Here is a 16,549-nt window from a genome sequence, read left to right as displayed (position 1 = left end):
TTTTAAATTACCATTTGTTTGAAATGATTTTACATGTTGTACCGCATTCAACTGATGGACCATGGGCCCGCACGACTGCCTTTCGCGTTTGTGCTTTTTGGGTGCTTGCGCCCCCCGTACCTCCAGCTAGATTTGACCACGCTGGAGGTAAGCAGTGTTTAGTAGCGCTCTGGGTATAACTCGATTGTTTATTAAATGGATGCGCTGTAATTACGAATCATTGCTTGAATATGAATGTATATAAATAGTACTAAATGATTCACTGAAAAAGTAATGTTTGAACACAATGTATAAGTGTTATAAATGAGATGCAGTATATTTCAACGGCAATCATGCCATGATGTGCAGCATGGTATGAAACGGGTCTTGATTTTGTATTTCTTTTCTCAATTCAATTTTAGTTGCAGTCTAGACGGATGCCCTGGTCTTATGCATGTTTTTGTTTTAATGAATGCAGGTACATTGTTGTAAACTGTTTGAGGATTAATGATTGTTCTCTTTGCATTGTAAAACGTCAGTATGCTTGCCGTATATTGCCTGCCATTTTGTCTGTATCATAGCCAGCTAGATTTGACCACGCTGGAGTTGCAGTCTAGACGGATGCCCTGGTCTTATGCATGTTTTTGTTTTAATGAATGCAGGCAATAAAGATCAAGCAGCTGAACCCCTGGTGTACATCTCGTATTTAAAGGGTCTGTTACATTGGTGCCGTGACCCGGATCGTCTGAATCTGCTTCGCAAGCGGATCGCCGAGGATGCTGCATGTTCTGGTGATTCTTTAGCATGTCCACTAGGGGGTGCCGTTTCACTGCATTCGTGGTTTAATGATACATGTATTTACAGTACCGTGCATTTGTCAGTCACTACTTCCAGTGAATTTTAGTGCTGCAATAATTTCTTACATCACATTGCAGTCTGCATTTAACATTCATTCTATTTGATTTATTGTGGTAATTTTTTTCCTGTTTTATTTCTGATGTTTTATTGAAAGTGTCATGGCTGAGAAACAGAGTAGTCATGACAATGGGTTTAAGGGCTCACCTATGGGCAGGGGCAGAGGTGTTAATTTTGATGGTGTGAATGCCAATACATTTACTAGTGGTTATGGGAGTGAGGGTGCAGGTGGTCTCCAAGGACATGTTAATGATGGTAGGGGCAGGGGGCATTGTGTTAGCCCAAGCTGGTGTCCTAGTGAACAGTTCTTGAGGGAGGATGCACACGCTTCTACTCCAATGAGTGATGGCATTGCCATGCGACACCTGACAGATATGGTAGGCCGACTAGGAGAGCAGATAGGCAACTCCATTGTAGCTAAGCTATTCTCTTCTGGATTTACTGACCGCACTCATGCACATGACACACCTATGACTGACAAACCAGCGACTGCAGACACTACACTACAAAACATTGCAGACCCTACACAACAAAACACAACGCCAGTAGTAGTACATGTCAAGACTGAACGTGAACCCGTAACCTTTAGGGGAAATAGTTCAGACAAATACTCAGTTCAAGAATGGATCGCCATGACTGAAGCTCACCTTAGGAAGCAGCCCAACACCACAGCTGAGAAAGCAGATGAGATACAGGGAAGGCTTATGGGAAAGGCAAGAGATGTAGTCAAAGTGGCTCTGAGGAGTGATGACACACTTAATGTAAAGCAGAACCCAGATATCATTAACGATATTCTAATGCGATACTTCAGCCAGTCCTCATCATCCCTCCCTTTGCAAGATTTTTACACTATGCTACCCAAACCAAAGGAAAACCCAGTTGATTACTGGATCAGACTAAACAAAGCAGCAGACACAGCAGATGAGGGTTTGCGTCGCCTGGGTAGGAGAATGGAAAATATAAGTGGAGAAGTGACACAAATGTTCGCAAAGCACTGTCCTGACCCACAGCTCTCTTCCATTTTTAAATGCAAGCCTGTCAGTGAGTGGACTTCTAAGGACATTCAGCTCAGGATAGATGAGTATCAAAGAGAGGCGAATGTGTCTGCCATGTCTTACAGTGTCCCTCAGCTCAAGACTTACCCAACTGCTGTACTTGATAATGACTCTTACACTTGCCCACTCTCTGATTCTGATGAGATAGTCCCCCAGTCAGCCTGTCCACCATATTCCCATGCCACTCCCGATCCATATGCAGGTTTCACTTGTGTCCAACAGCATGTCCAGCGCCCACAGTATAACTCGCCACAGCAGGTCCAGCGCCCACAGCGTAACCCACCGCAACACATCCAACGCCCACAGCCTGTCTCACCGCAACAGATTGCGCAGCAGACTGACAGTAATGTCCTAGGCCAAATGATGAACATGCTTGAGAGAGTCTTGGCCAGGGTGGAGCCACACAGTCATGAGCGGGGTCAGAGGCGCTCCAGCTCCTTCAGTTCTCCACCATGTAAAGTTTGTGGGGCCCCTAATCATTCCACCTTGTCTCACTGCAGATCTGATAACCTCTGTTTCAAGTGTCTAGCTCCTGGTCACTCAAAGCAGCACTGTCCGAACAAGGCTCCTCCCCACCTCAGCCCAGCTCCGGGAAACTAGCTGACCTGTATTCAGAGGGGGGCAGTACAGGTCAAAGCGAAACCTCCCACCCACTTGAAATTAATTATGATTCAGTTTTCAATTTTGACACTCTTTCACAATCTCAGTCGACCAACATTGTTTATCAAAACACTCATACTGTGGGGGGCAGTGACAGTTTGTTCTATGTGCCCGTGAAGGTGGGGGACATTATGACTCTGGGGGGGATGCTGGATAGTGGCTCCATGGCATGTACAGTCAGCGATACTGCTATGCATAACCTGCTTGCTGCAGGGGCATTGTGAGAAGCAGACAGATTCTCCACCGATGTGACTCTCATTGGTGTTGGGGGCCGACGAGTGTGCCCGAAGTCGGCATTCAACATCATCATGGAAATTAACGGCTGCAAAATGACAGTGCCAACAATTGTCGTGGAAGGGCAACATGATGACTTAATCATTGGGACCAATGTGATCAAACACTTACTACGTGAGGTAAAGAAGTGTAGTGCGTACTGGACAGCAATTTCTGCCCCATCATCCTCTAATGCTGAAACTGAACACTTTCTTTCAATGCTGGCTGGCTTGCACAGATGGGGTGATGGTGAAATGCCCGACAAGATAGGGACTGTGCGTTGCAATTCGGCCACATGTCTTGAACCCGGACGTGAATACCTCTTGTGGGGGAAGCTGCCAAAACCTGTACGAGTGTCTCCTGGCAGTGCAGCAATGACAGAACCTACGTCTGCACGGTCTGCCCCCAAAGGTCTCATGGTCGCCAGAGTTGTCACACACTTATGGGCGGATGGATGGGTTCCGTTGAAGGTGATGAATGTCTCTGAAAAGCCTCTGTTTTTGAGACGCAATGCAAAGCTCGCTGACTTGGTACCTTGTGTTGCTTTAGAGGATTTAGACCTGATCAGTAGTCACCAGAGTGCTTGCGATGTACCCGCCCCCCCCCTGTCTGTCCTGATGTGAGAGGTGCTGAGGAGAAGCTACAGTCCATTGGCCTGTGTGAGCTGGACATCAGCCAGTGTGATGCGTCATCTGAATGCAAAGACAAGCTGTCCGAACTTGTTGTTCGCTACCAGGATATCTTTTCACGTAATCATCTTGACTGCGGCAAGGCAAAGGACTTTGTTCACAGAATTCACTTGACCGATCAAAAGCCGTTCAGACTTCCTTTCAGACGTGTGCCACCAAGTCAGTACCAGAAATTGCGCCAAGTCTTGAGCGAAATGGAGGAGAGAGAGATAATCCGAAAGTCAACAAGTGAATATGCCTCGCCTTTGGTCCTTATCTGGAAGAAAAATGGTGATTTGCGTGTGTGCACTGACTTCCGGTGGCTGAACAAGAGAACTTTGAAAGACGCTCACCCTCTGCCACACCAGGCCGATTGCTTGGCAGCACTTGGCGGCAATTCACTCTTCAGTACGATGGACTTGACGTCAGGTTTCTATAACATGCCTTTACATGAGGATGACAGGAAATACTCAGCATTCACTACACCTATGGGGCTCTATGAGTACGACAGACTGCCACAGGGGCTCTGTAATAGCCCAGGGAGTTTTATGAGGATGATGACTTCCATTTTTGGTGATCAAAATTATTTGAGTCTGCTGTGCTATTTGGACGACATTTTGGTTTTTGCCCCTGATGAAAGCTCTGCACTGGAACGTCTTGAGATGGTGTTCAGCAGACTCCGTGCCCACAACTTGAAACTGGCCCCCAGAAAATGCCACTTTTTGAGAAAATCTGTCAAATTTCTAGGCCATATCGTTGATGAACATGGGGTCTCGACTGACCCAGACAAAGTTGAGAGCATAAGCATTATGACTGTGGCTGACTTGATGGAGGTAGATGGTGTGACACCTTCAGAGAAACGCGTGCGTTCTTTCATGGGCATGCTGAATTTTTATCAACACTTCATTCCAGGATACTCATCCCTTGCAAAGCCGTTGATCTCTCTGTTGGCAGGCCAGAAACAGAAGAGAGGCAAAAAGACCAAATGTGCTGTAGTGAGCCGCAAGCTGAGGTCAGATGACTGGACTGTTGATCACGATCGGGCATTTGCAAAACTCAAAAGTGCCCTAATAGATTCTGTTGTTTTGGCCCACCCAGACTTTAGTCGACCATTTTTGCTGTCTACTGACGCCTCATTGGATGGCCTCAGAGCTGTTTTGTCTCAAGTGCATGAACATGACACAGTGGCTAGGCCAATTGCGTTTGCTAGCAAGTCCTTGACTCGGTCACAGAAGAACTACCCGGCCCACCGAATAGAATTTCTGGCATTGAAATGGGCAGTAAGTGAAAAGTTCAGCCACTGGTTGAAGGGGCATGACTTTACTGTGTGGACCGACAATAACCCCCTGTTACGGCCACCAAGGCACAACATATTTGGAGGACACGAGACAAGATTGAGGGTTCAAATATATATATTTTATTATTAAACTCTCTGGAACTTTAGTTCTTGATTCAGCTGCTTTTGATTTTCTGTGAAGAAAAAGAGAGTTAACTTCCCTCAGTTTTCCCGTGTGCCAAAAAGAAAGAAAAGGGAAAAACACAACCCCAAAAGTATTAACAGAAAGTTGGACCTGGTGAGCCGATCAAACAGAACAAAACGGTACAGCAGGGGGCCAACCCTATACAGGGCCGTCGAAGCCCCTACTAGTACCGGACTAAAGCAAAAAAGAACCTAATGCCAAAGAAAGATCGAAACCAGGACAACCGGTCCCATCAGGCCAAAATCATAACGAGAAAACGAACAAACAAAGACTAACCAAAAATACCGCATGGCAGGCTGGAGACGTCAGCTGCAGCCTACAGCGACTGGACGCGCGCGCACCGCGTCACGACACGTTCCCGTTGGTGATGGAGCGAGCGGAAGCGAGCGGCAAGGTGGAAGTGGAATTCCCCGACATGTCGAAACCCAGCCTATTTATAGGCGGACCAACAGCGCCACAAATTAACAAATTAACGTAAACAAATTAATTACAAAAATAATTACTAATGTGCCCAAAGCACATAACACCCCCTGACACACATTATGACTAAACCCAAACTGGACTGTTGCGAGCAGCGATGGGTGTCGAAGCTGGCCTGTTCCAATTTCGAGATCAAATATGTGCCAGGTCCAAGAAACACTGTTGCCGACGCCCTCAGCCGTGTCCCTTTTTGTAAAAATGTTGGCCACAGACTGGTCAGTGAACCTCTTCAGGAACTCACTGCAGAAGCTGCTGTTTTGTCTGATACAGCTGTCCAACAGACTCTCAGAGAATCAACCGACCAGCCTGTCATGGCAGAGAAACTAGCCCATTTTGTAGCCATAAATGCCCAGTCCCTGCAACTGTCACCACAGTCTTTGTCCGATCGAGAAGTCGCTGCTGTTCTTCAGTCACACACTGAATGGGCCTCTGGAGCAAGGACCAGAGCAAGTCACCTTGTAAGTCACCTGCCTCAGCTCATTCCTGACACGCTGCCCAGCCTGCCTGCCTTCTCTGTCGATGACCTGAGAGGTGCTCAGTCCAATGACAAGTCTTTGTCTCGTATTCGTTTTTATGTGGAAAGATCTCGGAGACCGTCCAGACGTGAGAGAGCTCAGGAGACGAGTCAAGTCCTGAGATTGCTGAAACACTGGGAAAAGTTTGTTCTGAGTGATGACGTCCTATACAGAGTGTCCCGTGATCAGATTTAAAAAACGAAACGCTATCAGTTTGTAGTTCCTGACTGCCTGAAGGCCGAAGTTTTGAAGGGGGTGCACGAGAGCGCAGGTCATCAGGGTCAGTCCAGAACTCTGAGCATTGCCAGACAGAGATTCTTTTGGTTGCACATGGACATAGATGTGAGAACGTATGTTCGTCATTGTCAGCGTTGCATAGTCAGCAAGGTTACTGAGCCTGCAGGAAGGGCTCCTCTTGAGAGCATCGTCACTTCCCGACCCCTGCAACTAGTCTGCATTGATTTTTGGTCAGCTGAAGATTCACACAACAAATCTGTTGATGTTTTAGTCATAACTGACCATTTTACCAGATTAGCCCAGGCGTTTGCCTGCCGAGACCAATCAGCCAAGCAAGTAGCCAAGGTCCTCTGGGAGAAGTATTTCTGTGTCTATGGATTCCCTGAGAGGATCCACAGCGACCAAGGCCCAAGCTTTGAAAGCGAATTGATGGCAGAACTTCTACGGTTATCTGGGGTACGTAAATCCCATACTACTCCATACCACCCAATGGGAAATGGCTGTGTTGAGCGTTTCAATCGAACTTTGGGCTGTATGATCAGAGCTCTTTCCCCTGAGTCAAAACTGGACTGGCCAAGACGCTTACAAACTCTCACATTCATGTACAATTGCACTGCCCATGAAACTACTGGATATGCACCATTCTACTTGATGTTTGGGAGGGTCCCCCGTCTCCCAGTGGATATGCTGTTCGGAAACATCCTGTCTGACCCTGACGTGACCAACTTTGGCAGGTATGTCACAAAACTGTCTGAAGACCTTAGGGAGGCCATGCAAATTGCTCAAGAGCATGCAAAAAAGGAGCAGGGCAGACAGGCTAGACTGTATAACAGGACAGCGAAAGGGCCGGAAATTGGAGTTGGAGACAGAGTCCTTGTGGCTAACAAGAGAGAGAGAGGGAAGCGAAAAGTAGCTGACAGATGGGAGTCTACTATTTACACTGTGACTGAGCTGAACCCCCAAACGCACACATATAAAATACAAGACACTGTCACAGGATGTGAGCGGGCTGTCCATCGTAATCTACTGATGTTAGTTAACTTTCTTCCAGTGCAGGACATGCAACATTCTACTCAGTCCGATCTCTCACTGTCCTCTGCAGAATCCTCTGCCTCTGTCTGTTAAACAATGTCTGGTCACTGTCTGTTCAACAATCCCATTCCTGCTTTTCTTACCTCTTTTATTTCTTCCCCTACCCGAACCAGGGTTTGCATCCCCACCCCGCTGTGACTGGTGTGTAGTTGGTGAGAGGCTGAGGTACCTGACTTATCGCACTTACTCTAGCACTAGTTTTGCTCTTAGCTGTTTGGTTTTGGAAGGAAATGCACTCATGATTTCTTGTGACCTGAAGTTCTTTTGCCTACCGATGTTGAACGCACTTATTGTAAGTCGCTTTGGTTAAAAGCGTCTGCAAAATGACCGTAATGTAATGTAATGTCACACTGCGTCCGAACATTCTCAGGATAGAGTGCCTTCTCAGCCAATTGAGCCCCATTGTGCAACGGAGGATTTGCATATCCTTGTAGGCATCTCTGGACTTGAGAATTACTCGGACATCTCGCCTGAGTCAGGGCAGAGGACCAGAGAGTGGGTCCATCACCTGAGCTCTAAACACTCCGAACAATCTGAACAGTCTGACACCTCCCACACTGACGACACTGTTGTTAAGGATGATATTTCGAATGTTAGTGATCATGACACTGCTCAGTCAGTAGTGACTAATGTCTCTGTAGTTGACAATGGACGCACTGATCAACCTGCACCACACCGTACTACACGGCTGGGTCGGGTTGTTCGACCAGTCAACCGACTTCTTCACACTATGGCTAGACAGGATGTTACTAGACATCTGCAGCGTAATGTTCAGACTATGTGCAGCTCTGTAGTTCAAGCTCTTCGGGCGTAACTTTTTAAATGTTCATTCTTGTACAACGTCTTCTTAATGTTTCATGAGGTGCCTTTGTACGAAAGGCTATCTATGTATGCTTTTGACAGTCCTGGGTAAATGTGGAGTGTGTAAGGCACTCTATAGCCGGTGGTTGGTTCAGAGAGCTTTGATGTTATTCTCTGTCCACTGCATCCTTAAGGGATACTTTTCGAGTCGGTCTTAACTTAATGTATGTAATCCCACGACAACTGATGAGTAACAGGTGTATTGTTGTAACCAATTGTGAGATTTTGTCCAGAATTCAGTGGGGGTGGGTGTAACAGAGTTAAAATATGCTCTTTTTGTATTAAGTGAATTCTCACAAAATATGCATTTTGGTTTTAAATTACCATTTGTTTGAAATGATTTTACATGTTGTACCGCATTCAACTGATGGACCATGGGCCCGCACGACTGCCTTTCGTGTTTGTGCTTTTTGGGTGCTTGCGCACCCCGTACCTCCAGCTAGATTTGACCACGCTGGAGGTAAGCAGTGTTTAGTAGCGCTCCGGGTATAACTCGATATTTTATTAAATGGATGCGCTGTAATTACGAATCATTGCTTGAATATGAATGTATATAAATAGTACTAAATGATTCACTGAAAAAGTAATGTTTGAACACAATGTATAAGTGTTATAAATGAGATGCAGTATATTTCAACGGCAATCATGCCATGATGTGCAGCATGGTATGAAACGGGTCTTGATTTTGTATTTCTTTTCTCAATTCAATTTTAGTTGCAGTCTAGACGGATGCCCTGGTCTTATGCATGTTTTTGTTTTAATGAATGCAGGTACGTTGTTGTAAACTGTTTGAGGATTAATGATTGTTCTCTTTGCATTGTAAAACGTCAGTATGCTTGCCGTATATTGCCTGCCATTTTGTCTGTATCATAGCCAGCTAGATTTGACCACGCTGGAGTTGCAGTCTAGACAGATGCCCTGGGGCCCGTTGCACAAAGGTAGGATTTAGACATCCAGGATGATTTACTTAGCCAGGTTCAAGGAATCCAAAACATGGCGCCCAGGCTTAGTTGGTTGCACAAAGGCCAAGCCAGGATGAGCAGACACGGATTCATTAAGCCAGGTGAAAGCGATCCTGGATAAGTGCTGCACACGGCTTGCTTAAATAGACCCCACGATCGATCATAGATTCACTGATTCACCATGGCAACAAGGGCGGCGTATTTCTCCCCAGCGGAGCAAGAATTATTAATGGAAACCTATGAAGAGGTGAAGGAGAAAATAAAACAAAAAGGAAATACTGCCACAGTCAAAAAACAAAGGGAGCAAGCGTGGCAAACCATTGCTGACCGCCTGAATGCGTAAGTAGTGCACAAATCACACTCACCACTCCACTGAAACTATCACAATTAGGCTACAATCCAAATAAAATGTTAATTAACATATCATCACCTTCCTAAAATAATCGCCCAAGTCATTTTTTGGCATCAAAGGTGTGGTCCAAAAAATGCCTAAGTCATTTATTTAATCTTAGTTTTTATGAAAAACAATATGTGTTCTTATGTCAAGCATCCTTTGATACATACTTACTGACTGAAATTATTATTTTATGCTATAATTTAACTTTTGGGGGGAGTTTTTTGTGTTTCCTGAAAAACCTGAAAAAATGACTTATGCGATTATTTTAGGAAGGTGACGATATTTGAAAAGATATTTGTAGCCTACTTTGATTATGAATAAGTTGAAATTGACTGCATGTGAGTGAAACTATCTAAATGTAACTCCATGCTTCTCCACTGTTTCATTGTGTGTGTGCGTGTGTTTTTGTGTGTGTAGATTTAACATGACTGGGCCAAAACGGACATGGCAGCAAGTCAAAGTGAAATATAAGAACATCCTGTAGAATGGTAAGTCCCCTGACAAATACTTAACAAGTGTACTTTTTATTAAGAATGTGCCTGCCCACACATTGCCTGTACTGTGCATTAATTGGTTTAACATCTTATCATTTCAGATGGTCTGCAATGCTAACTATTTAGCCTATCACAAGGTGAGCCACACAGAACCTCTATTGATAACCACTTTTAACATCATGGCTGTGTTAAGACTGTCACTACTTATGAGGTTGTGATGGTAACATTTTGTATTCACAGGTGAATTCCTGGGTGTATTGCTGGGTGACAGAGGGTATGCCTGCCAGCCTTTTCTGCTCACTCCATTTGCGGACCCTCTGGAGGCACAACTGGCATACAACCATGCCCATGCCAGAACAAGGGCCCGGATAGAAATGACATTTGGCCTACTGAAGGCACGCTTTCAGTGTCTGAACCACCTGAGAGTCAGCCCAGACAGGGCATGTGATATCATTGTGGCCTGTGCTGTCCTCCACAATGTGGCCTGCCTGAGAAAGGAGAGGGCCCCCAGAGTGCCGGCTCTCATAGACTGGGACAATCCTGCCATCTTCCCGGATGACGACTGTGGTCGGCTGGTCAGAGACCAATATGTGTTAAATTATTTTAATTAATATTGCATGTTTATTTAAGTTGGGCCTGCAATGGCAGAGGAATTTTTGTTAGGTTTTTGTGCTGTATAGGCACGGCAATTTTATTTGTATAGCCCATTTTTACAAACAGTTTGTCTCACACTGCATGCTTTGATTCTGTGCTTTTTGTCTTGTAGAGCACTGTGTGACTTCAGTTTTGAAAGGAGCTGATGGTTTACTTGCTTTGATTCATCCTTGTTCAATAAAGGAACATCATGGTACTCTCTAATGTGTATTTATATTTATATATGGTGATGTACTTTATGTGTAGTCTGTGGGAAACTAAATTATCTAGTGGTTCATCTAAAATCATCAGTTATCTAAAATGATTGCAATTAATGATCACAAATGTTTCAACAATGATAGTGGGTATAGTTAAATGTTTTAACAATATGTTCTGGGCAGTGGAATAAATTTTGGTTTCCATTTGTGGCGACCGCTGACTGAGATAAGGAATGAGATTAAATAGATCCTGGAACTTAGCCTGGTCTAGAGCAGGCTAGCTTCACAGAATAAATCTCCATGGTAACTTACGTCTGAACATGTCCCACTTCCCTCTATCCCACTTTTGTGCAACTAGACCACAGATAAGTTGATCCAAGATAGCCAACATATCCCGGCTTAATCCCTTATCCTACTTTTGTGCAACGGGCCCCAGGTCTTATGCATGTTTTTGTTTTAATGAATGCAGGCAATAAAGATCAAGCAGCTGAACCCCTGGTGTACATCTCGTATTTAAAGGGTCTGTTACAGAGACATCAGTAAATGTGTCATTTATCCAGCAGGTTAAACCTTTAGAGAAATCCTCTTACTGCTCTGCAGACGGTCAGCCAGCTCCTCCTGCTTCATTCTCCTCAGGAAGTGAACTGTGATCTTCACTAATGCCTCTCTGCTGCTCCTCTGCTCTTCATCCTCACCCTCCCTCTGACTCTCTAAGCATTCTGGGTAATCTGGACTCAGAGCCTTCTGCATCTTCTTCAGCTCCTCCTTCACAAAAGTGAGCATGTTGTCCTCCAGCAGCTGGAACAGAAAACTATATGAATGAGCCCATCAGACTGAAACCATGGAGCCAAACATCAGATCTATGTTGGACACACTGACAACCCACTGGTCTACAGAGTGCAGCATGGAGATGGCTGTGAGCAGAACAGATGGGAAAGTAGTTGTTGTGCATGTACAGACCATAAATATGGAGTCCAGCTGTGTTTGGTGCTGCTGGGCAGACGGACCACTGGGACCCTCTGAGCTCTGCTGGTCCACTCTGTGGAGGAATCATGAAGAATGAGCTCACATTGTGTCTGTCCACACAGAGAGCAACACAAGCTGAAGCTCCATGAAGGGATGTGTGGATGTGAGCAGTGGGTCAGAGGACTCCCTGTAGTGGGAAAGCTTTACTGGTCCTGCTGATCCCACTGAGAACCAACAGCTCAGTCTGCAGCTGCTTGGAGCTTTCAGCTCACTTTGGTTGGGTCCCAGCAGCTCTCACCAACCCCTTCAGAAAGCTTTCCCTCCCTGCTGAAGTGCCCTGGAGCAAGGCAGCCAGAGCCAGTGTGTGCTGGGATCAGACTGGTTGTACTGGGCAGCTCCCAGTGTGAAGGCCTCAGACCATGACTGTTCAACATCACCTGATGATTGTTTCCCAAAGACGGGAGACAAACTTTCATTGTAGCTTCCAAAGCTGTGTTCAGTTAACTGGAAGAAGCAGAGTTCCTGTCTGTTACCCAGTTTCATTTCAGCCTCTGAGGACAAACTTTAGTTCTGTTGCTCACTGATCTGAACTGGTCAAAGCTTTAAGCAGCTAACCAGCACCCTGCTGACTGTTCCTCTGCTGAACCTGGAACACATCACACCTCCATCAGCTCCATGGGGTTCAGAAGTTCAGCTTTTTAATTCTAAATGAATCTGTCTGTCCTCCTCCATCTAGCAGCTCCGGCCCCCTGAGGGGAAGCTCCTGCCTCCACTGTGTTAGAGCCAAAGCACAAAGGCGCCCCCTGCTGGACCAGCTGCTGTCCTGCAGACACTCAGAAACACCTCCTCCAACATCATTCTTTCCTCTCTGACTGCTGTGATGGTGGAAAACATCCAACACACACCGCTTCACATATGAACAGAGAAATGGATGTGAAGCAGAGCTGAGCTCACATTAAACACATGTTGGAGTAAAAACTGTTCAAACTGACTCATTTTACTCTGTTACAGCATTTACACTCAGCTCACCTCTGAGGGGACGGATGTGGGGCTGATTTGAAGTCAACATAACGACCCATTGACCGGTCGCTCTTCATAGACACACAGCTGGGTCCAGGTCCAGGTCCAGGTCCAGGTCCGAGTCTCTGATGGATCCTGACAGAAAAACACTTGTTTTCTTCAAACTAAAGTATCAGTGATAGTGTTTGAGTCTGCAGTGAGACGGCCTGTCAGAGAGTCAGTGTGGCTCCTGTGGAACCAGAGCCATATATAGAGAGAGTTCGGCCAACTCAAATCATGGGCGCCATGTTCGCTACCAACGGCGAAGATTCCACAGCGTAATCCTATGGGCCGCATATGTCAGAATCGCTGAATTTAAAACACAAATAAGCCTCGATATATCATCAAACTTCGCTTGTAGTATTATCAAGATCCCTACATATGAACTCAAACATTAAGAACATCGTTCGTATACAAGGAGTTTGCTTAAAAGAGGTTCTTGTTAACACAGGACCTAAACACGCGTTCTTAACCAGACATCTCTTATTTCACAAACACATGCATGAATAAAACTCTCATTTCTAAATTGGCCAAATACACACAAGTTCAATACATCCAAAAATGTTCATGACTAACTACTGAATTCTTCACAAAGTTACAGTTTTTTTGCGAAATACATAAGAAAATGATAATGCGATTGACAGTATAGGATGAGGCTATGGACGTGAGTTTCAGTAAGATGTAAATCGCAGGGGAAAAGGACCATAACATTAGCCCCATAGCAATAATAACTTGGTAGTACCCGAGGCAAAGTTGCGTGTTTTCACAAGCATAGGATGAGGTTTTAGTCAGGGGCCCGTTGCACAAAAGTAGGATTTAGACATCCAGGATGATTTACTTAGCCAGGTTCAAGGAATCCAAAACATGGGCGCCCAGGCTTAGTTGGTTGCACAAAGGCCAAGCCAGGATGAGCAGACACGGATTCATCAAGCCAGGTGAAACCGATCCTGGATAAGTGCTGCACACGGCTTGCTTAAATAGACCCCACGATCGATCATAGATTCACTGATTCACCATGGCAACAAGGGCGGCGTATTTCTCCCCAGCGGAGCAATTATTAATGGAAGCATATGAAGAGGTGATGGAGAAAATAAAACAAAAAGGAAATACTGCCACAGTCAAAAAACAAAGGGAGCAAGCGTGGCAAACCATTGCTGACCGCCTGAATGCGTAAGTAGTGCACAAATCACACTCACCACTCCACTGAAACTATCACAATTAGGCTACAATCCAAATAAAATGTTAATTAACATATTTGAAAACATATTTGTAGCCTACTTTGATTATGAATAAGTTGAAATTGACTGCATGTGAGTGAAACTATCTAAATGTAACTCCATGCTCCTCCACTGTTTCATTGTGTGTGTGTGTGTGTTTTTGCGTGTATAGATTTAACATGACAGGGCCAAAATGGACATGGCAGCAATTCAAAGTAAAATATAAGAACATCCTGCAGAATGGTAAGTCCCTTGACAAATACTTAACAAGTGTACTTTTTATTAAGAATGTGCCTGCCCACACATTGCCTGTACTGTGCATTAATTGGTTTAACATCTTATCATTTCAGATGGTCTGCAATGCTCACTATTTGATCAGTAATGTTGTGGCAAAGTGGCCCGGCTCGGTCCACGACTCCCGAGTGTTTCGGAACTCGGGGATCTATCGGCGCCTATCACAAGGTGAGCCACAGAACCTCTATTGATAACCACTTTTAACATCATGGCTGTGTTAAGAATGTCTTCTCCGTCCTCGCTACATTCACCGAGGCTCCTGCCGCAAGTTTGTTTTTGGTTCCGCCACCATAAACAGGATTCCATCGTTGTGGTCTGACCGCAGCTCACGCACCGGCACCCGCACCGGCTCCCGCACTTCCTCATCGCGTCATCACAACAACACACGTCATCAGAACGGGCCAAAAGCCAACACCTGTAACCTCTGTGGGAGAAGGATGTCATGACATGCTCATGACTTCTGGCCTAGTTACATCCTGGGCCTTGTTGACTGGTTCAGAATATTGTTGATAGTTAGAAGGAGCGTGTTTATGATAAACTGCGAAAGCTAGGCGCCTCCGGAGAGGGCCACGTACACCTGTTATGATAAAACGGTATAAAAGGGTGTCACCAGATGAGCTCGTCGGACATTTTGTACATTCTGTGTGCACATTTGCTGTGACGGTTTGTTCAATAAACTCCCCAATGGACAGCTGACCAACGCGGGATTCGACTCTAATTTCTCCACAACATAATGGTGACCCCGAATTCGTGAGAGTTTGCATCTGGATCCCGGCGGAGCGTGTCCTCTGTGCCCCGACAACCGACATCAGCTGTAACAAGCCGGCAGGTGGGATTTTGTTCCCACCATTACGACTGGCGTCTGTTAGTGGAGCACAGCTGACGGCTTCTTCCGGCTTCCCCAAATTTAAAAGAACACAGGAGAGAGACAGATCCTGCACACGGTAAGCCCTTCCATTGCTTTCCTCTGCGCAGGGGGGCTGCTGAAATTGTTTGGGAAATTTTGGGCCAAGAGGTGCCAGTTTGAATTGAGATAAAAATTGGGTGAACAGCAGCTTATGTGAGTTGTAAAGCAGACAGCTGTGGTCAGTTGGTCTGGCTTGTTGTATTTTTGGGGTAATTAAGAAGGACTATAGTCGCTGCGCTCCGGCCAATTGTGAATCGGATGAATTCAAACTGGATTAATTAATAGCTGTAAAGAAGCGGGTAGGTTGTTGAGCAATCACCAATAGTACCTCTTGCATCCTATCAGCCATCCTTCAATGCATTGGGGGGAGGAATACTGACGGGAGTACGGGGTACACTAGACTCATTAAACATACGTGAAAATTATTTTCACTAGTCAAGGAGTAAAACGAATACTGATAATTGATTGACTGGCGAACATTAAAGTTCAACGATTGAATCAATCAGGCTTTCAAAAAAACTCTGAAATAAAAAAATCCAGTTCTATGAGGAGCACATTTTAAGTATATATGTTTATATCATTTTATATATCTGCCTAGAACTCTTTGGAGTTATCCGAGACCTCAGTATAAAGACATTTTGAGAAGAAAATTCAAATTCGTTTATGAAATTGGCCACAGGAGATTATTATTGAGAGGTCACAGCGAAGCTGGTAAAGTACACGTCAGCATCTGTTGCTTTGGTCAGAGACCATATCACAAGGCTTGTAGGGAAAACACATTTTGTATTCCATATATTGCCGACACCAACATCTCCTGAAAAATTAAAAGTCTAAATGAAAGAAATTGATAATTTAAAAATGTGAAGATTTGAACGGTGACTGACAAAACTTGGATCGACCGACTTGGTGATCGACTGACGTGGTGTGGGTGCGTGGGACCGGTCTCTGTTTGTCTCTGTCTGTGTCTGTCAATGTGTGTGAAATCCTGCTATTTTATGTGAATGTAAAAAGAAGAAAAGAAAAAAGGTTCTGACTCATATCATCCCTTGACTTTTGAGTATTCGTAGTATTTTAAGTTACACTCAGATTTGCTTCATTGTTATAATTTGCTTCATTGTTATAATTTGCTTAATTGTTATAATTGCCGCATTGATAATTTGTTGAAATAAGGGGTTGTTACAGTGAA

The 16,549-nt window shown here is 45.0% G+C and overlaps 1 protein-coding gene across 1 annotated transcript in view; it reads right to left on the bottom strand.

The window, feature by feature from the left end:
* LOC142391506 (uncharacterized) overlaps positions 1 to 16,549 on the bottom strand; it is a 139,105-nt gene that overhangs the window by 10,373 nt on the left and 112,183 nt on the right. The window contains exons 6-8 of the mRNA XM_075477323.1: positions 12,916 to 13,041; positions 11,881 to 11,959; positions 11,511 to 11,718 (exon numbers count right to left, since the gene is read on the bottom strand). Coding sequence (XP_075333438.1) covers positions 11,511 to 11,718; positions 11,881 to 11,959; positions 12,916 to 13,041 — 413 coding nt within the window. The remainder of the gene's footprint in view (positions 1 to 11,510; positions 11,719 to 11,880; positions 11,960 to 12,915; positions 13,042 to 16,549) is intronic.

This window comes from Odontesthes bonariensis, chromosome 11 (genome assembly GCF_027942865.1).
Source record: "Odontesthes bonariensis isolate fOdoBon6 chromosome 11, fOdoBon6.hap1, whole genome shotgun sequence".
Taxonomy (NCBI): Eukaryota; Metazoa; Chordata; class Actinopteri; order Atheriniformes; family Atherinopsidae; genus Odontesthes; species Odontesthes bonariensis.
The sequence above is the reverse complement of the archived record's forward strand: the minus strand, read 5'-3'. Positions and strand labels throughout refer to the sequence as shown.